This window comes from Mobula hypostoma, chromosome 20 (genome assembly GCF_963921235.1).
Source record: "Mobula hypostoma chromosome 20, sMobHyp1.1, whole genome shotgun sequence".
NCBI classification, from domain to species: Eukaryota; Metazoa; Chordata; class Chondrichthyes; order Myliobatiformes; family Myliobatidae; genus Mobula; species Mobula hypostoma.
The window spans coordinates 38,479,571-38,501,954 of NC_086116.1; the positions used below are offsets into that span (position 1 = coordinate 38,479,571).

The 22,384-nt window shown below is 43.1% G+C and overlaps 1 protein-coding gene across 27 annotated transcripts in view; it reads right to left on the minus strand.

Moving 5' to 3' along the window:
* celf2 (cugbp, Elav-like family member 2) overlaps positions 1–22,384 on the minus strand; it is a 1,121,102-nt gene that overhangs the window by 20,539 nt on the left and 1,078,179 nt on the right. For 22 of the 27 annotated variants that reach the window (XM_063072708.1, XM_063072701.1, XM_063072709.1 and 19 more), the window contains 2 exons: positions 20,190–20,321; positions 295–330 (listed from right to left, as the gene is read on the minus strand). In XM_063072708.1, coding sequence (XP_062928778.1) covers positions 295–330; positions 20,190–20,321 — 168 coding nt within the window. The remainder of the gene's footprint in view (positions 1–294; positions 331–20,189; positions 20,322–22,384) is intronic. The other 5 variants (XM_063072700.1, XM_063072699.1, XM_063072718.1 and 2 more) reach the window with 1 other exon arrangement.

Sequence of the window (22,384 nt, forward strand, 5' to 3'; positions counted from 1 at the left end):
AGGTGAAAGGGGCGGTAGGGTAGATAGGATTGTCACTGTAAACTCATACCACCTGTGCTTACTACCATTAGAAAATCTGTATCTGTATTGCTAATGGCAACCGGCTGGGTAAGCATGCCCCACTCAAAGTGAATTATCCTCCAGTGATAGTGTGATCTACACACACACACACACACACACTGAGCCACCATTCTGAGTGTTAACCGTAGAGTTCATATTGGAAGGAAGTTGAAGGCAAATGCTGTATAAGAATATACTATTACAAAAATCAAAAATAATTCATAAAGTACGTACCAGGCATCGACTGCTGACTGCTGTTGCCCCATTGCACTGCGGGAACAAACGTAAAAACATTCACGCACAGGTGCAGACCGCTTCCACTTTCTCTACTAAATCATTATTTTATGTAACAACATATCTCTTTCGTATGTCCCGTTGCAGTACCTCCTCAGGAAATCCATTGAGCTCCACAACATCCCGGCTAAACTGTACCGTGCTTGCGTTACTCCTTCAAATGCCTCTGTAGGACAACAAACACTTTCCCCTTTTGCCCGAGGTGTTGTCTTTCTGTATGCTATACACCCCAGTAGATGCCTTGCTTCAAGCCAGCACAATGATAAGGGCACAGGACCACACTCAGAAGCCAGAACCACTGGCTGATTATATTTACAGCATTGGGCAAAGCCCTCCCCACCACTGGGCACTGCCAGAAGAAAGCAGCATCCAGCAAAGACCCCACCGTCCAGGCCACGCTCTCTTCTGGCTGCTGTCAGAAAGCAGGAGGTCCCACACCACCAGGTCCAGGAACAGTTCTTCAGGTTCCTGAACCAACGTGAATAACCTCAACCCTGAACTGATTTCACAACCTATGGACTCACTTTCAAGGACTCTACAACTCATGTTCTCAGTATTTATTTAATTATTGTTACATTTACAGTTAGACTTTTACACATTGGTTGCTTGTCAGTCTTCGGGTCTAGTTTTCTTTGATTATATTGAATTTCTCTGTTCTACTGTGAATGCCTACAAGAAAATGAATCTCTAGTTAGTATACGATAATACATTTACTGTGAACTTTGAATTTTGCACTGGAACCAAGCAACTGGGGATCTGAGCCCCACCTTTGGGTTATTTCTATTAGAAAATCTGCACTTCTAACAGCAACCGGCTATGTAAGCGTGCCCCATTCAAGGTGAATTAGCCTGCTGGTGACAGTGTGATCTGTTTACACACACAGCCATCACTCTAAACATTAACTGTGGAAATCATGTTGGAGAGAAGCTCCACAAGCATGAGAGAATCTGCAGACGCTGGAAATCCAAGCAACACACACAAAATATGGAGGAACTCAGCAGGCCAGGCTGCAACAATGGAAAAGAGTACAGTCAATGGTTCAGGCCAAGATCCTTCATCAGGACTTATGAAGAGTCTTGGCCCAAAATGTCAACTGATTACTCTTTTCCATAGATGCTGCCTGGCCTGCTGAGTTCCTCCAGAATTTTGTGTGTATTGCTTGGAAAGAAGTTGAAGGCTTCTAATCTAGACTGTAAGTATACACCATTACAAAAATCAAAAATAATTCATAAAGTAGGTACCAGGCACTCTATATACCATAAACAGAATTAAGCCATTTGGCCCATGAGTTTGCCCTGCCATTTGTTCATGACTGATTATTATCCTTCTCAAGCCTGCTTTCTTCCCTACCAACCTTTGTTTAAATATACCCAATATTTTAGCTTCCACAGGTGTCTGTAGCAATAAATTCCACAGACTCGGCACCTTCTGGCTGAAGAAATTCCTCCTCATCTCTGTTCTAAATGACATCCTTGTGTTCTGAGGCTGTGCCCTCTGGTCCCAGACTATTGGAAACATCCTTTCGATGCCCACTCGGTCTAATGCAGTACGGAAAGAGAGCTACTCCTTCTACGGCTACTGTCCTTAAAGTACACTCAGGCACTGGTAGATGCGAAAGGTGCTTTATGTGGAAGTGCTAGTCTGCTTCTACTCTCCCGCATGTTGGATCCTGATCCTTTTGCAATCCAAAGTTTCGCTGGGAGTTAAGAATGAGGCATAAAGTTTGTTGCCTATATTTGTTTTATGAACTGTTACAAGAGCAAACAGAAGGAAAGAAGAATGGTGAGAGCCAAAAGGAAAAGAGGAGCAGACAAAGGGAAGAGCAGGAAAGGGTGGGGAAAAGAGTCTAAAGAAAGAGCAAGAGGAAAGATAAAGACTAAGGTGTGGTCTTCTTGTACTGTACAAGACTACTGATAACAAAAATTCCATTGATAACATTAGCCAATCAGAAAGCCAGATTCAAGTAATATGAAACCTGCCAACGAAGCCAAGAACTTTCCAGAAAAATACAGAGGCGTCTGTAACCACTGAACAGTCCCATGTATATAGGAAATCAGGGCATAATATGGCCTGAAAATGAGGAAGGCAGAACTATGAGTCATAATAGGAATGACACAGCAGGAAAACAGTGTAGGAGAATGAAGAGAGATGTGATTAAGGTATACAAAAATATGAGGGGTATAGATAGGGTAAATGCAATCAGGCTTTTTCCACTGAGGTTGGATGAGATCAGAACTAGAGGTCATGGGTTCAGGGTGAAATATTTAATGGAAATAAGAGGGGGAGCTTCTTCATGAAAAGGGTGGTGCTAATGTGGAACAAGCTGCCAGTGGAGGTGGTGGATGTCTGTTTGATTGTAAAATTTAAGAGAAGTTTGGATAAGTGTACGGATGGAAGGGGTATGGCCCAGGTGTAGGTTGATAGGACAAAGCAGAGGCACAGTAGTGTCGCGGTCAGCACAATGCTTTACAGTACAAGAGACCCAGGTTCAATTCCCACTGCTGCCTGTAAGGAGTTTGTACGTTCTCCCCGTGACCACATGGGTTTCCTCCGGGTGCTCTGTTTTCCTCCTACAGTCCAAGGACATACCGGTTGGTAGGTTATTTGGTCATTGTAAATTGTCCCATCATTAGGCTCGGGTTAAATTGGGGCATAATGCGAAGGGCTAAAAGGGCCTACTCCGTGCTGTATCTCAATAAATAACTGTTTCTGAGCTGTAATTCTCTGTGACTCAGTTCGCATCAACTATCATTAACCTTGAACCATGTTATTCTCCCCAAGTTTCAATCCGCTGGCTTTATCATTAAAGACCCTCACCACCACCCGGGACATGCCCTCTTCTCATTGCTACTGTCAGGGAGGATGCCCGGGAGCCTGTAGACCCACACACAATGATTCAGGAGCACCTTCTTCTTCTCTGCTGTCAGCTTTCTGAATGGTCCATGAACACTACCTTACTATTCCATTTTTGTTCTCCCTCTCTGTTCTAGCTATCTAATCATCTATCTCTCTATGAACTTACTGTGATTTTTATGTCTTGCACTGTACAACTGACACAAAACAACAAATTTCATCACCTATGTCAGTGATAATAGACCCGATTCTTATTCCACCACTTAGTTCCTAGGGTCAATTTACAGTGGCCAATTGCTCCGCCCATGAAGGAGACTACAGCGATTGGTAAAGCGACGAAAAATAAAACTTCAGCAAATCCAATATGAGGAGGCCAAATGCTTCACATTGTCAGACATCTGATCCAACTGAAAGCCCAAAGCAAACCTGTGTAGTGAGTGCTGTCACTGTTCTTATCAGATGACAGCAGACACCGTACTGATCAATAAAACTGAATGAAGCCAGAGTCATTACTTGTGCAGGAGAGTAAAATCTACTGACAGGGACACAATGGAGAGATGTTTTGTGGAAGGACACCGTCTTCACAGATAATAATTCAGGAAAAGTTAGACAGCCTCAGGGGCCTGTGCTTCTGCTTCTTACGGTTTAAAGAGCTCCCCAGTGAGATTCTCATTCAAAACTGATGGGTTGATTATCAGAATGAACACTGGCCCTCAATTTGTACTGAAGGTTCATTACGCCCAAAGTCAATGGAAATGAGTTCCGCGGAAGTATTCAGTGTGCCAATGCTATTAAACTTCACATTTAACTCAAGGTGAATTTCACCCTCTCCTACAGTGTACACTCCCTGTAGGATGTCAGAAAGTTGTTCCACCTTCCACCAGTCTCCCAGCCCGATGTGTCCTGCAGCTCGAGGAAAAATGTCTAGACTGAACAAATTTAAGACCTCCTGTTGGATTAGAGTCTAAATAGTCATTTTTCTCGTAGTTTAACTTTCTTTATGGTTGCTCATAGGATTGCATAATCACCTGTTTGTAAATGCTCAGTGAATGTTTAGCAATTTGTGGTGTAGCTGGTTCTCTATTTTCTGTAGTTTCTTTGTAGCCTGTGTCACACCATAAATCCAACTGTTTCATAAACTGATCTTATCTAGGAATTCTTTATCTGTCTTTAGTTTGAATGTAAGACGACCAAGACTTCTTTATTCTTTGTTCTCTTCTCCCTCATTCTTACTTACAGTAGAGTGAGTTCGTTACTGTTATTTCTGAACACTTAATAACATGGCTGTAATCACAAGATTTACGCCTCATTTTAGACTTCTGAAGAACCTTCTGAAAAATATCATCAATCCATCAATCACCAATCAACCCATCCTGTGGCCAGATTGACAGGAAAGCCATTCAAGGGAAAATGGGGTGGGGGGGAGGTGGAGGGAAAAGTTAGTTGATGCGGGAGTTAATTCAACCCCACCAGATTGCTAGTTCTATGCAGAGTGTAGCAAAGAACCATCTAAACATTTGCACTCAGAAGAACGAGAGATTTTATAGAAACATATAAAATTATGAAAGGGATAGATAAGATAGAAGCAGGAAAGCTGTTTCCAGTGGTAGGTAAGACTAGAACTAGGGGATATAGCCTCAAGATTCGGTAGAGTAGATTTAAGACAGAGGTGAGTAGGGACTGCTTTTCCCAAAGACTGGTGAATCTGTGGAATTCTCTGCCCAATGAAGCAGTGGAGGCTACCTCAGTAAATATACTTAAGACAAGGTTGGATAGATTTTTGCATAGTAGGAGAATTGAGGGTCATGGGGAAAAGGCAGGTAGGTGGAAATGAGTCCATGGCCAGATCAGCCATGATCTTATTGAATGGTGGAGCAGGCTCAATGGGCCAGATGGCCTACTCCTGCTCCTATTTCTTATGTACATCATGTTGTACAATAAATCAGTGAAAAGAGTTTAGATTTATAGACATTTACTTGGCCATTATAGACATTTATAGACATTTACTTGGCCATTATAGATATTTATAGACATTTACTTGGCCATAAAGATGGTGGTTGAGAAATAACAATTAGAGGAAATTTCCAATCAAAATTCCTTACTCTTCTAATTTCCGTTTCTACCTCCCCCAGTCAAAACAAAAGCCTCTAAGAGCAAACCGGTAATGAATTTAAAGGACTATAATTTTGCTCAGCAGAATTCTCTCTTTGACAATCAAATTTATGGTCTGGACATCTATAGATTTCCTAAGGCGTTGCATGTTGGCTGGTTAATCAGAACAGCGGTGTGGACAAGGATAACTCTGAAAAGAACTCTGTGGCTGAAAAGAATCAATGTAGATGAAAACTAGGAAGGTTCTCTATAGGACACAAGATTGATTCCTCGATTGCTTTGAACTAACTGATCACAATATCCCTGAAGGAAGAAGGAAGGGAGTAAACTGAGCCAGATCAAATAACACAGGGACATGAATGTGTCACCAGCACTTCAGAGTAGTGATAGAGTTAAATGGGTCCTGCATTATCTGGACTTCTAGAACCTGAGGTCTCACACTACTGGGTTCAAGGACAGCTACTTTCTTCAACCATTCAGTTACTTGCTGGGTAGTTACTCAGAACAGCAACGTGGTTGGGGACAATTTTTCCACGGAGGAAGTGATGTTTGCACAACCTATCTCAGCACAGCAATACTGAGACCACTTCAGGCTCCCTTCATCTTTTTGTTCCAAGTGTGTACTTTCTTAAACACAAGGAATGCTGGAAATGCAGAGTAACTTTCTTGCAGAACTTCTTATGAACTTTCTTGTATAATCTTGAGTGATGGTTTAATTTATGTTTTACACGTGAGTCTCGTCTCTGACGTTATGTGCCTGTGATGCTGCTGCACCTAAGTCTTTCATTTCACCTGTGCAGATGTGGACTTGTATACATCACAATAAACTTGACCTTGACTCTAGGGGACTTGAGAAATCACCCCCTAAGTGTGATTCACAATGGTTTTAGGCCATAAGATATAGGAGCAGAATTAGGCCATTTGGCCCACCAAGTCTGCTCCACCATTTCATCATGGCTGATCCAATTTTCCTCTCAGCCCCAATCTCCCCATATCTCTTCATGCCCTGACCAATCCAAAATCTATCAACCTCTGACTCAAACATGCATAACGACTTGGCCTCCACAGCAGCCTGTGGCAAAGAATTCCACAGATTCACCACTCTTGGTTTTGCATTTATGAGGTACAGCTAAGGGAAATGGTTCCTAAGGTTGTCATAGCCAGGGGTGGTAGTGGGGATAAACTCCCACTACCTATAAAGTGCTCCAAATGGTGTGTATCTCTAACAGCCTCTGACAACCAAGTCCAACTCTTGGCCTTCATGTGTGGCTTAGCTATTAGCCCAGTAGAACTGTTTCTACCGACAAGGGACCACTGGCACTTCAAAACCAGTTGCTTCGGGCAGGTGGGGCTCATCAGCCTTGCATGGCAGCCCACCTAGGAGAAGGAAAACTCTGATTTTAAACCTCTGCTGCCTTTCCACCCATGGGAAAGGCTTTGGGATTAAATCCTGAGGAAGAAATCCAGAGCCCGGGTCCTGGGTTTGATGTTGTTTACAACTTCACTCCAGCAATCTCTGAGACAACACTGTATCAAGGGGAACTCGCTGCATGGGCAACAGCTGGTGCTTCAAGTCTTCCTGCCCAGGCTTGCACCCTGGAGAGGACACAGTCCACCAGAGGCACAAACCCATGATCCCCTGGGATCGATGGCTGCCAATGATGACGATGAGGAGAAATAAATTTAAAGGGTCAAATTTAATGACTGTCATGAATCATTTAGAGCTCCTTGCTTAAGTTCTGATTTCTCCTGGCTTATTGTACTCGCTGGATTTTAGAAAATGAAACTGGGGTGCGGGCAATCTCATCGAAACCTACCGAATATTGAATGGCCTTGATAAAGTGGTCATGGAGAGGATCTTTCCAATAGTGGGGGATTCTCGGACCAGAGGAGACAGCCTCAGAACAGAAGGATGTCCCTTTAGAACACAGACAAGGAGGAATTTCTTTGGCCAGAGGGTGGTGAATCTGTGGAATTTTTTTGCCACAAATGGCTGTGGAGGCCAAGCCGTTGGGTATATTTAAGGAGGAGGTTGATAGGTTTTTGAATAGTTAGGGTGTCAAAGGTTACGGGGAGAATGGGCTTAAGAGGGAAGAGAAGTCAGCTACAATCAAATGGTGGGCAAACTTGATGGACTGAATGGCCTAATTTTTGCTTCTTTACCTTATGGTGTAATTAGCAATCAAACTGCTAAGTGTACAAGCTCTGACTCACTGCAGACACTGCCTACAACTGGATTCACCTTCTTAAAGCCTCAAGCCACCTCTAGGGCTGAAGATTGACTGACTGACATGATTGAACAAACCTTAAATTGCATAATAGCACTGTTTAATAAAATGCAATCACGGAGGAAATGACTGGAGGCTTTGTGCCACTGGAATTTCAGCTGAGCTGATTTTTGGAGCTGTTTCTCAGCCTCTCTGGCTGACGCACCTCCTCCTTCACCTGGGTGCCTGTACGAAGCACAATCATTTGTAGGCATTAATCTTTGATGCAGTCTCTGATACAGTAGAGGTGGTTAGAGGAGGGATGGGGTGGAGTATTTCATTAACTCTAGCATCTGTGGTGTGGGAGTGAGGTTACCTGGCAGTTTATCAAGGCCATCATGCATCACTGAGACAAATTTGAAAAGATATTTGATAATTTAAGAGAAAGGGGATTCTTCAATACAATGCAACAACAGCAGTAAGAATTTGTCTCTTGAGCATGTTCACATCAAGGCCAGTGACAACATCACTGTATTGTTCATATTGCTTCAATGCATTTATGGAGCAATGTGCCTTATTTTTCTATCTCCCTTCACTTCGTTGAGGCTGGACGTACACTCAGAGGCCACTTTATTAGGTACAACTGCTCACTACTGCAAATATCTAATCAACCAATCAATCATATGACAGAAACTCAAGGCATAAAAGCATGCAGGCATGGTCAAGAGGTTCAAGTGTTGTTCAGGTCAAACATCAGAAAGGGGAAGAAATGTGATCTTAGTGACCTTGTTGGTGTCAGATGGGGTGGTTTGAGTATCTCAGAAACTGCTGATCTCTTGTGATTTTCACGTACAAGAGTGCCTATAGTTTACAGAGAACGACGTTAAAAACAGAAAGCATCCAGTGGGTGGCAGTTCTGCAGGCAAAAATGCCCCATTAATCAGAGAAGCTGGAAGAGAATGGCCAGACTGACAGGAAGGCCGGCATGCAGAACAGCATCTACGAACGCACAACATATCAAACTTTGAAGTTGATGGGCTGCAGCTGCAAAGGATCGCACAGAGTTCCACTCCTCTACCAAATAAAGTGCCAATGAGTGTATATTACATGGAGCAAGAGCCCAGCTAATCAAGATCTGGAATGGGTTGCCTGAAAGGCTGGAGAGAGAAAATTCAGTGGCATCATCCAAAACAAAAGAGAGCTGGATACTCCAGAAAAGGAAATCCAATTTTGGGATGCAAGGAAAAATGGGTTGGTGCAACAGTGAGGTGGAGAAACAGTAGGATTGAATAGCAACTCTTTCAAAGAGCTAGTATATTCGTGCTGGGAGGAATGGCCTCAATGTGTGTTTCAACAATTAGATTTGGTGTGCTAAATACTGCGCTCAATACCCAATCATGGATCCGCAAATATAAACCAAAAGTAATGCTTTTCAAAAATACACACAAAACGCTGGTGAACACAGCAGGCCAGGCAGCATCTATAGGAAGCGGTACAGTTAACATTTCGGGCCAAGACCCTTCTCGGCCCGAAACGTCGACTGTGCCTCTTCCTATAGATGCTGCCTGGCCTGCTGTGTTCTACCAGCATTTTATGTGTGTTGCTTGAATTTCCAGAATCTGCAGATTTCCTCGTGTTTACATTTCAAAAATAATGTTTATCCTGAAGCTTGATTTGTTGGGTGTTTTCCTCATTTTTAGAAAGCTAAAGCTCGCCCTGAATGATTCTCAATAGCAACTTCCTGTGGATATCACAATTAATTTGTTATTGCCTCCAGGCAAGTGTATTAAAACTTTAGAGTAAACTCTCCATCTGTTCAAAGGGCTGAAGGTTATTGTGTCCTGTAAACAACCCCCTCCCACCCCACCACTCCTCACTTTCCCTTCTCCAATATATGGGACGTGAATGTGCCATCCCGGAGGTCACTGTAGGATGCAGTGTCCCCCAGACACTGTAGGATGGACCATTATGCAGGTAGATAAGGACAAGGTGAAAGAATACTGCCAGCTGCCACGCACAACGTAGAAGCAGAATATTGACATTCCGGAACAGTCTCTTTAATTCACCTCATATTTGGTGTTGGATATCCTTCTTGTTCAACAAGTGGTAAAAAAATGCACATCATGGGCTATGCATTTTTGTACCAGTTTCAGTACCAATCAAGTATCGAGTGCTGTCTATCTTAAATCACTTCAGTCGCACATGCAAATGACTGGGAGGAAGTGACTCCAAGCCAACATGAACCACACACAGAAATGTCTGGTCCAATTATCTGATGGGGAATGTCAACCAGATGGGGCACAACTGTGTTAAAACAGACACAAGATACTTTGGATGCAAATGGATCCATTTTCTAGGCAAATGATTCTATGCTTAATTGACAATTTCTTTGAAACAAAATGCTTTCCTTATGCTGGGAGGCAAATGAACAGAAGCATATTGCATCAGTAAGTTAAACATAATTAAATATGAGGGAAATCCAATGTTCCACATTTCTCAGAAACATCCAAAAGCCCTATTATACCTGCAGCGGATGACTTGCCTGTGCCGGGGAGCTGAGCTTTCTTTTGATAAACCAGCTTATCAACAATTAGAGTTTGCAGGGTGGGTATTGTCTACCATGCAAACTCCCTTTCCCAAAAGCTCCCTTCTGGAGAGCTCTATAGGGCTATTAAAACAAAAACTTCAATCCATCTTAAACTTTTCTCCCCAGGCAGTCAAGCTAGCCTCCCCCTCACCTCCCTCTATCTAATACCCCTGTCACTGCACTGCAGGAATTAAACCACTTTTTATAAAGCTTTTACATTCCAAATACATATTGGTATTTATGTATTGATGCACATTTATCCCACATTTGTACTTTAATCACCAACTTTATTTGATACATATTTCTTTACAATTGTTGAATTTTGTTTTGGACTTCCTCCCTTTTGGGTCTGCCTGAGTTCCACCCCACTGGGTCCGCCCCAGGTTTGCCTTTCCTGCTCCAGATCATCCTGTATACCCTGCACCCTCCTCTCCCTGCTTTACCATGTGATCCTTGCCCACTCTTCATCCATCCCTACTCTTGGTTCATCCAACATGGTCTGCCACTTTCAAATCCCTTACTCACTCTTCCTTCAGTTAGTCCTGACGAAGGGTCTCGGCCTGAAACGTCGACTGCACCTCTTCCTACGGATGCTGCTTGGCCTGCTGCGTTCACCAGCAACTTTGATGTGTGTTGCTTGAATTTCCAGCATCTGCAGAATTCCTGTTGTTTATGGTCTGCCTTACTCCCTTTCACGTCTGCCTGAGCTCCACCCCGCTAGATCCGCTCTTGCTTTGCTATTTCCACCTCGGATCACCCTGCTACCTCCGCGCTCTTCCCCTGGTTGCCTGCTGCCTCTGTGCCCTTGAAGTTCACCCTCACTTCGCTCTGCCTACTCACACTGTTCATATGTCCCCTGCCTGGTCCACTGTGGCTCATGACCCTGCACTCTGCGTATCACACTGTCTCATATGCATAGTGGTACAAATGGTGAAATAAAGCTCGGGCCGTTCTTACCTCACTCTAAGTGTAAATTCCATCCCTCAACTCCTACATTTCATTGTTTTTATCTGTAATGATCTTGTTCGCTTGGCTGCACCAGTTGATTTACAACTGGCTTCTTTTAGGATCACAACAGAAATAAACAAAAAGATGTTATTGGCAGCCAAAAGTGAACTCATGAACAGACAGCACAGGAATGACTCAACAGAGGCTCCAATACTAAACCATACCATTTGCTCCAGTGAGCTGAGCTTCCAATGTGAACTAAAACCAAAGATCCTAACCAGTAGTCCGCGCTGATTTAGTGCAGATGTCTGAGCATGCACCAGGCTTGATGTGTTAATCATTCCTAACTTGGCTGGAGTAGTCTCACACTTTAAAGAAAATCCCAGACTGGGTTCCCAGCACTGACTGGTCTCTAGTTCCAGATTGACATGACAAATCTCTTGTCCTTTCAGTCTTGGCAAGTTCACGGGGCTGACAATGAAGATTGAAAATGGCCATCAGGAAGCAAGTTGGACAGATAAGATCCTATGATCTGATGTGATATGTGGAGATGGTGTGGGGAACTGTTTATGTGATAGGAACAAAGGGTGGTTGGGTGGTGAGGAGATCCTTCTGCATCTATTGAGGAGTTGGCTGAGCCATTGTAAGCATCCCCCTGAGGTTCAGTTTAAATGCCTCAGCCAACAGAGAGTGCTTCTGACAGCAGAGCCTATACCCCAGTGCAAACACTGGAACTTACATTGGGTTTTGGGCTTAAGGCTCTGAAAGCACAACTGCATTGAAGTTAACAGCGAGTCTGCAGCCATTTGCACTGATAACAGATTTTCTTCTGGCCATGGAGAATTAGAAAATGATGCATTCGCTACTGGAACTGTATCTAGTCAAGTGCCACTCCTTGGTACTTTCTACGTTAAGTGATGCATTAGAACAGCTTGGGCTTGACAAGAAGCAGCATTTACTTTTGTTAAACCCCACATGTCATTCTGGATAAGGTTTTATACCAGTCAATCCAGGGTGTTCACAAAGTCCATTTAAAGAAACAATAAACCAAATGATAGTCTGCACTGGAAAATTCAGATAGTTCACACAGAGTGAAAATGAAATGTGCAAGCAACTGATTTTCCACATGCACGAAACGTGAAGTTGCAATTTTATCAGATTGCACTCAATCGAAGTATTCCACTGGCCAAAGGAGACACAAGAGATAACAGATTCTGAGACCTGAAGCAAAATACAATCTGCTGGAAGAATTCAGCGGTGGGAGGAGAGGAATTAACACAGAACAGTACGGCACACTACATGCCCTTCGGCCCATGATTTTGTGCAGAGCGTTTGACCGTTTGCAAGATCAGTCTAACCCTTTCACCCTGCACAGCCCTCCATTTTTACCTTCATCCATGTACCTGAGTCTGTTAAATGTCCCTAATGTATCTATCTCTACCACCACCCCGGCAGTGCTTTCCACGCACCCACCACTCAGTGAAAAAAAACCCTACCTCTGAAATTCCCCGCTATATCTTCCTCCAATCCTCATAAAGTTATGGCTTCATGTATCAGCCATTTTCACCCAAAGAAAAAAGTATTGGCTGCCCACTCTATCAACGCCTCTTATCGTCTTATACACCTTTATCAAAAGTCTCCTGTCATTCTCCTTCAGTCCAAAGAGAAAAGCCCTAGTTCGTTCAACCTATCTTCCGAAGACATGCTCTCCAGTCCAGGTAGCATCCTGGTAAACCTCCGCTGCATCCTCTCTAAAGGTTCTCTAAAATGAATTGTGGACAGTTTGAGTCAAAACCATGTGACAGAATCAAGAGTGGAGAAGGGAGATGGCCAGGTTGGTCCCTATCCTATCTCCACTCAATCCAGAGGTATGCTTTGATCCAAAACGTCAACAATTCCTTTCCTCCCACTGATGCTGCTTGATCTGATAAGTTCGGCAGCAGATGTTGCTCCACTAGCCAACGACCTGATTACATGTATAGATAGACTTAAGGCTCAGAGCAGCCGTATAACCTGTACTTAAGTGGTAACTTCAATGGGGCTTGATCACACAAAAATTGACAACAAGCCTCATCAGTAAGCTGTGGGTTGGACAGTGATAGGACATAAGGGTTATCAAAGGAGGAAAGAAGAGAAAGTGAAATTTAGAGAATAGCTTTATTTTTCACATGTACATTGAAACACACAGTGAAAAAGGTTCTTTGCATCTAATCAAATCAGTGCAGATTATGCTGGGCAATTTGCGAGTGTTGCCATACTTCTAGGCTCAACATAGCATCGTCACAACTTATCAACCGTACCCCGTACATCTTTGGAATGAGGGAGGAAACCGGAGCACCCGCGAGAATCCCGCTTGTTCACGGGGAGAACGTACAAACTACAGACTGATGATGGAAATGAACTCCAGTGTTAAGATGGTGCTGAAAAGCTTTGCAATAACTGCAACGCTACTGTGCTGCACCAGTATACTGTCTCCCCATCGGGGAACTGAACTGCAGTCTCCTGCATGACTGGTGGGAATACTAACGAGGGAGCAATATTTCAAGCCGAGGTCTTTGACGGCTGAGAACATGGTCATCTTTTGTGGGATGGTGGAAATTACAAAGGTAGGGATGAGATAAAGCTAGTTGAGGGGGTAAGGAGTCATTTGAAAGCAAGAATTTTAAAACAGAGTCACTGCTTTACAGTGATCAACAGGTGCGAAGATTACAAGTGAACAGGTCTCAGCAAGGATTAGAAAAGAGACAGAGAGTTTCAGCGTAAAGGGACTTCTGTTTAAATTAGTGATCAGGAGGAATTTCCTTGCAATTCCCCATTCCTTAGGGGAAGGAAAACTGAAAACACTGAATACCTTCAATGCAAAGACAGAACAATGCATCAAGGGTTCTACAGCACAGGCAATAGATCAACCATGAATGAGGGAAGGTCTATTTTAGCTCTTATGCCTGATTGGTGACCTTCAAACTCTGGAGGATTGGTTGGGGAAAACTGGGCTGGAAAATTCAATCAAGAGATTGAAAAGACAAGAACCAAAGGTTTTGTAGAAAGATGATAGGCAGTTACAGAATATGTCACTGAGGTGAAAACAGGTGATCTTCGCAATGACACGGGTATGTGGTTGCATATTTATGTCCTGGTCAATGCAGTGTCAAGGTTATCGGCAGTCTGGTCCTGTTTCACTATGCGCCTGGAGAGCAGAGCTTGTGGTGAGAAATAGAGGCCATGTGTTTGGCTGGAGGAAAATTGTACTCATCAGTGTGGCATGATGGATAAAAATTACTGAGATTAAAGATAGATTACACACTTCAAAAAAAAAACACAGTAAGATAGAGAATACAATAATATTAAACAGCACGATAAATATAAATACATAAGATAGCTTACATACATAGATTGATTGTATGCCCATAAAGTGATGCTAGGTACAGGAGAGTCTGTACATAAGGTGACTCTTACAGGAAATGATAAAGTAGAGGTGGTTGGGGTTGTGGAGGGGATGCATTGGTGGGTGGAGGTGTTGATTAGCCTTACTGTTTGGGGAAAACTAACTGTTTTTGAGTTTGGTAGTCCTGTGTGGATGCTACATAGCTTCCCCCCGATTGGAGTGGGACAAACAGTCCATGATCAGGGTGGGTGGGATCCTTCATGATGTTACAGGCCCTTTTCCAGCACCTTCCGTGTGTATGTCCTGGACGTGTTGGGCAGTTTTGACTACCCTGTTGCAGATCCTTCCTACCTACCGCAGTGCAGTTTCCATACCATGCAGTGATGCAGATTGTTAGAATGGTCTCTACTGCCCATCCATAGAATTACATGAATATAGAAATGCATAGTCCAGCTCTCTTCAGCCACCTCAGAATACAGAAGTGTTGGTGAGCTTTCCTGATTATGTGGAATGTGTTCTGGGACTGTGAGAGGTTGTGTGAGATGTGCACTCCCAGGAGTTTGAAATTGCCTGCAATATCCACTGCTGTGGAATCTAAAGATTAGAGGGGCTGAGAAAAGTGGTGGTGAGATAGGACCGAGCATTTTCTGCAGATGGGTTGGCAGCAGCATGGTATTTTTGGAAGATATTGCCAAAAGGGAGTGGAAAGGTGAGGGACGAGGGAGAGGTCCTCGGTGCAATGGTTTTTGTTAAGAGATACAGCATGGTAACAGGCACTTCCTACCCAATGAGCCGGTGCCTCCCAATTATCCCAATGTGGCCAATTAACCTGTTAACTGTACATCTTTGGAACGTGGGACGAAACCAGAGCAACTGGAGAAAACCCACTACAGTCATGGGGAGAACATATAAACTTCTTAGAGGCAGCTGCAGGAACTGATCTTGGGTGGCTGGTGCTGTATTGGCACTATGCTAAACTATGCCACCATGCCACCCAGGAGGTACAAGAGTTGGAAGAGTAACCACTGTAGGCTGTTCTCCGCACTGTCAGTTTTCGACTCGCAGAATATGTGTTAATGTTGGCCAGAAATTTCAACAGGTAGGGCACCACGGTAGTGTAGTGGTTAGAGCTACGACTAACGCAGGGTGTTGGGAGTTCGAAGTTCAATTGCAAACCTGTCAGTAAGGACGTCGTACATCCTCCCCATGATGCACGTGGGTTTCCTCCGGGTGCTCCAGTTTCCAAACACATTCCAAAGACATACTGGTCAGTAGGTTAACTGGTCATTTGTAAACTGTCTGGCAATTAGGCTAGGGTTAAGAAGTTGGGTCGCTGGGTGGTGCAGCTCAATGGCTGGAAGTGACTATTCCGCACTGAATCGTTAAATAAGTAAATAAATTTAAAATGTGTGTTTAATGTATTTGAAGCCTGAGCGAAGTCAATTACTTTCTGCTCAGTATTTCCAGCATTTTCTGTTTTTATTTCGGTTCTTTTCTTGCAATTTGACTGTATGATCAACAACATTCCATTTCAGGCATACTCTTTCCAGAGCTCAAACCTAAAAATATCCACGCTCATTAGTCATAGCAGCAACACTTCTGAAACTTTTGAGTGCAAATGTAAACTCTGAACTCATAAAACTCTCCTGAGTCACACATTTTCCACCCTTCCATACACTTAGCAACACACACCTGACTCCAGTGAGTTATGGACTGTCACACTAGTGACATGCTACATTAAATTTATTCCTTCTCAACAATGAGAAATTATAGTCAATTTCAAGTTGAAACCCAAATTCTCAGCTAGTTCCACAGAGGGACCTTTCAACCGTTTCAGAAGAACTGACTAGCAATATTCAAGGAGACTGAAGTCCCATTCAGAGATTTGACTCTTGGCCATAACTATTAATGTAATCCCACAACACTGGGCCTTGAGGGTGGTTTGGATTTTTATGGGAAGAAAATAGTTTGGGAAACAATAGGCCCACACAAGAGAGCTGATACTCTGGTACTGTGTAAGATCACAGCACAATGATTATACAGGAACAATGGCTTTGGAGATACTCTCTGCCAAGTTCTAATTTACTTATTTCTTTATTCTTATTTAGGGATACAGCACGTTAACAGCTTAACAAGCCCACGGAGCCCAATGCCACTCATATGACCAACTGATCTACTAATTCGTAAGAGTTTGGAATGTAGGAACGAACTGGAGCACCCTCACCAAACTCAGCCAGCTTCATAATGGGCACTAACCTCCCCAGCAACAAGGACACCTTCAAAAGGCAGTGTCTCAAAAAGGCTAAATCCATCATTAAGGACCCTATCTTCCAGGACATGCTTTCTTCTCATCAAGGAGGAGTTACAGAAGCCTGAAGACATACACTGAACATTTTTAGGAACGGCTTCCTCCCCTCTGCCATCAGATTGCTGAACGGAAAATGAACCCACGTACACCACCTCACTACTTTTTTCTTTTTTGCCCTCTCTTTGTACTACTTACATATATATACACACACAGTATATTTTCTTATTGTAATTTGTAGTTTTTTATGTATTGCACTGTACTACTACTGCAAAACAACAAATTTCACAACAAATGCCAGTGATATGAAACCTAACTCTGATTTACCTAGAACAAACCCACACAGTCATGGGAAGAATGTAAAGCAAACAGTTATCATCTGTCCTTGGGTATCTTTAGGAGGCTGCTGCTAACTCACCATTTGGAATTCTGCACTTTGGTAAAAGCATTCCAAATTGGTTGATTAGAAGTTTCAGGACGTTGGTCCCAGTGAAGGATTGGTCAAATAATGATGGCGTGCAACTTGAAGAGGAACTTGCAAATTACAGTGTTTCTACACACGTACTGCTGTTAGAGCTCTGGGTGACCGAGATTGCCTGGAAGATTTGTCTGGGTGCATTGTGCAATGTTTTACAGCGCCAGCTGTAAGATCAGGGTTCAATTCCCACCACTGACTGTAAGGAGCTTGTACGTACTCCCCGTGAACGTGTGGGTTTCCTCTGGGGGCTGGGGTTTCCTCCCACTTTCCAAAGATGTACAGGTGAGGGTTAGTGAGTTGTGGGCATTCTATATTGGAACTGGAAGTGGGCTTCCCCCCAGTACAATCCTCACTGATTTGACTTGACGCAAACGATGCATTTCAATGTATGTTTTGATGTTCATGTGACAAATAAAGATCATCTTTAATCACTGATCTATTTGGAAGGTTCTGTTGAGGAAGTTACTACAGTCTTTTTGTAGCTGGTACACACAGAAGCCATAATGGGCTGGTGGTGGAGAGAGTGAATACAATTGATGGATGGGGCTGCTTGTTGTTATGCTTCTTGAGCGTTGTTGGAACTGCATTCACAACGGCAGGCGCAGAGGACTCCCTCATACTCCTGGCTCGTGCCTTGTAGATAAGGGAGTGGCTTTGGTCATTCACCACCAGATACTCAGCCCCTGACCTGTTTTTGCAGCCAATACTTGTGGGACTGGGCCAGTTCAGTGGTCGCTGGTGACTGCCAGGATTTAACGGGGGACTTGGTGTCATTGAATGTCAAGGCAAAACGCATTGCCTCACCAACAGCTGCAAACTGAGTGTGGCAGTCATATCCCTCTGCACTTGACGATGCTTTAATCCCTTGTCCAGTGCAAAGTCTGTGCCCTTGTTACACTCTATGTTTTTTCCATACTTTGCTCAATGTGCAAAGGCAGTGGTTCGTCAGCTGGAAGGAGCGAGCAGTTACCAACAGCATGTTTACCTGCATGTATCTAACCTGATGCCTCTAGGAATTTGAACATGAGACAGGGAATGCACATATTCTTTCCTGACTGCGTATCACCATCGAGGACATCTTCAAAAGGCAGTGCCTCAAGAAGGCAGCATCCACCATGAAGGACATGCACGATCCTAGACATGCCCTTTCCTCATTACTACCATCAGGGAGGAGCGACTGGGGCTTAAGGAAGCACACTCAACATTTTAGGAACATTTTAGTCCATGAACACTACTTTGCTATTCCCCTTTCTGCACTATTATTTATTTCTATATCACAACATAGCAATTTGTTATGCCTGCATGGCGCTACTGCCATAAAGCAGTAAATCTCATGACTGATGTCAGGCAATAAACCTGATTCAGATGCTTAAACTTAGAGGTTATGACAGATCATGTTACTGAGAAATAAACTCCTTTTTAAAAAGATTTTAAAGATTAGCTTTATTTGTCACATGTGAATCAAAATATATAGTGAAATCCGACACTAACATAGCGTGCTCACATCTTACTAACCCATATGTCTTTTGGAATGTGGAAGCATCCTGAAGTAACCCATACGGCTGTGGGGAGAGCGTACAAGCTCCTTACAGACTGCGGCAGGAATTGAACCCGGGTCACTGGCGCTGTATTAGCGTTACGCAAACTGCTATCTGCATAACAGAATGGCTCCTCCTCTGCAGGTTCAACAACATAAGACTCCACAATAGACGGTGACGGAGCTTGTAATCTGAAGCTAAAATGTTTGGCTTTGACGCCCATTGCAGAGCTACCTGCAAGAGGGGAGAACATGGGAAGTTATTCATACCGAAATAAAAGATGGAGAGGTCCACCAGTTGTACTGGAATCCTGAATCGTGGGGGAACAGGTGGCAAAGTTCTTGTGAATTGACAATTTGCCCAGAGGATGCTTGTCCAACTAAATTAAGCTACGCTTACATCTAATGTGATTAGACTGAGGTCAGACCGTATTCATATTGTAAGGAATTAACCACAATTTGAAGCAGCGATACCACCCGAGCTGATGTGCTTGCCTTACAAGACATTTAATTCAAGTAGGTCTCCAGGTTGCCAATAAATTACATGATTTGGGCATATTGGGTAATGGGCACTTAAAGATACATTAAAACAAGAACTCATGACTTGTTGCCATGTTCTGAATGAGTCTGCTGCATAAATATTGGGTTTGGTGATATTAGCTGTGGCAGTATACATCACTCCTGAAATATGTACACCTCTGGAGATATATTATATATACATATCTTGGGCAGTAATTTTATTTTTTTTAAATTTATATACAGTGCAGTAAACAGCCTTTCTGGCCCAATGAGACTATGCTGCCCAATTAGCCTACTAACCTGCAAGTGGGAGGAAACTGGAGTACCTGGAGGAAACTAACATGATCACGGACAGAACGTACAGACTTCTTACAGGCAGCGGTGAAATTGTACGCAGATCGTTGGCACTGTAATGGCGTTACTGTGGCACCCGAATGTGGGGCACCCCTGTGTGTTACGTGAACAAGCCTTTTCGGCAGCTGCTCCATCAATTTTTAATTCATCCTGGATCTTAGTGCCTGTGTGGAATGGCATCATGTTACCACGCCACTCCGTAATACACCAATTATCTACGTTGTCAATGTTTGAATCTTTGTCTTTTTTTGCACTATTCTTCGCCATTTAAAAAAAACTTATATCCAATTTTACACCATTGCCCATTTTTAGCAATACTCCCATTATTGTCAATACCATCCACAGAACTCAATTACAATTTTCTGACCAGAGCCAATCATAAAATGTTCGCAACTGTTGCAAGCATCCTACTAAATTGTCATTCCTTGGTTCAATGTTCCACTGTTTTTATATATAATGAGTACCAAACATCATCCAGTGAGCAACACCACAGGAGATCAACCAGATATATTTTTTTGTCTGGACGGAGTTGAGTAAAAAATCAGGTTACCTGGACTTGTCAGCGCACCAAGTGCTCCTGTGGCGGCAGAGAGCGGGTTGGCGTTCGTGGTTGCTGTGTTCTGTGCGGCGGCTGCAGCAGCTGCTAGGGTCGCTAAGTTCTGTAACTGCAAGGCACTCATTCCTAGGGGAAACACACAACAACCAGGCCACATTTAGCAGGGTGTAATTAGTGCAAGAAAAACCAAAAACCTGCCAACAAATAAAAATACTCCTGAGGTCAGTGGAGAGGGGCCTTCATAAATCATTGCCCCTCGTAAATCAGGGCATTGAGTACAGGAGTCGGTGAGGCCAAACTTAGTGTATGGCGTGCGGTATGGTCACCTACCTGCAGGAAAGAATTCAATAAGCTTGAAAGAGTGCAGAGGAAATTTACAAGGTCGTTGCTGGGACTTGAGAACCTGAGTTATAGGGAAAGGCTGAACAGGTTAGGATTTTATTCCTTGGAGTGTAGGAGAATGAGGGGAGATCTTATTGAGGTGTAGAAGGTTAAGAGAGGTATAGATAGAGTGGATGCATGCAGCCTTTTCCCCTTAGGTTGTGTGAAAAAATCTGAAGATATTCAGCTCATCTGTACCTCCCATAACCTTCTATACATCCATAGGGTATACAGATGATCAGATTAGAGCTAGATGTCACAGGTTTAGGGTGAAGGGTGAAATATTTAAGAGGAAAATGAAGAGAAATTTCTTCACTCAGAGGATAGTTCAAGGGTGAAACGAGCTGCCAGCAGAAGTGGTAGATGCAGGTTCAATTGGAACCTTTAAGAGGGGTTTGGAGGGATATGGTGTGTGTGCAGGCTAGATGGGACTGGAAGAAGACCAGACCAGCACAGAATAGATGGACCAAAGGGCTTTGTTCTGTGCTGTAATACTCTATGACTCTATGAGAGGGAAAAGCTGTTATTGTTTCAAGTCAGTGATTTTTCTTTGGAACCAGAAAAGTGAGGAAACAAGTCTGTTTCAAGTCACAAAGAAAGGAAAGGGATGTCAGTGATATGGTGAGGACCAAACTTGTCAGACTGACACAATGCTTTGGCTACTATCTAGTTAACAGGTGAACCTGGGCAGTTACAGAAACTGGAAATGCTGGAAATTTGAAATAAATATGAGAACTGTCTGTCACTGCTGACGTCTGTGGATCGACTTTAACTGGGACAAAAGAACAATATTATCTTAATCCTCTCTCAGTCACAAATCTCTCCGTTGCCAAAGCAGAGAACAGCTTTCTTGGTACCCGCTGAGCCTTTCCCTGAAAGAAAAGAAATGGTTGTCGCTGATTGACAGCTCATAATTAAAAAGAGAAAGGAATAAAAACTGGACCTTGGGAGGTTGCTCTGAACTCCCAATATAGTAATGTGAAAGCACTTCGTACTTTGCTTCTGAAATCCAAGTTCTATGAAGCCAATGGAAGAGGATTTTATGAGAACATAATAAAATGTAGGAGCTGTTCATTTTCCAAGCTTCAGGAGCCTGGATACACACACTCAATGTTTTAGGAACAGCTTCCTCCCGACCACCATCAGTGAGGGAGTCTAAGACCAGAGAGCACAGCCTCAGAAAGGAAGCATATTCCGTTAGAACAGAGATGAAGTGGAATTTCTTTAGCCAGAGGATATATTTAATGTGGAGGCTGATAGATTCATGATACGTAAGAATGTCAAAGGTTATGGGGAGAAGACTGGAGAATGGGGATGAGAGGGATAATAAATTAGACATGATGGACTAGCAGAGCAGACTTGATGGGCTGAATGACCTAATTCTGCTCCTAAGTCTTAGGATCACTACCTCACTTTTTGTACTACTTAGTTTTTATATATATTTCTTCTTGTAATTTATAGTCATTTTTTAAAGTATTGCACTGTACTGCTGCCACAAAACAACAAATCTCACCAAGTATGTCTGTGATAATAGTCATAGTCATACTTTATTGATCCCGGGGGAAATTGGTTTTCGTTACAGTTGCACCATAAATAATAAATAGTAATAGAACCATAAATAGTTAAATAATAATAAACGTGATGCTGCTTGTATATCCATGATCCCCTTAATATTTAGGCAACCAAAAATCTCAGCTTGGAATATACTCAGTGACAGGCCAGCACAGCTCTCTGAGATGGAGGATTTTACAAAGAAACCTGCAGAAGTTTGCATTTCAGAGTGTGGGGAACTTGCAATGTAAATACAA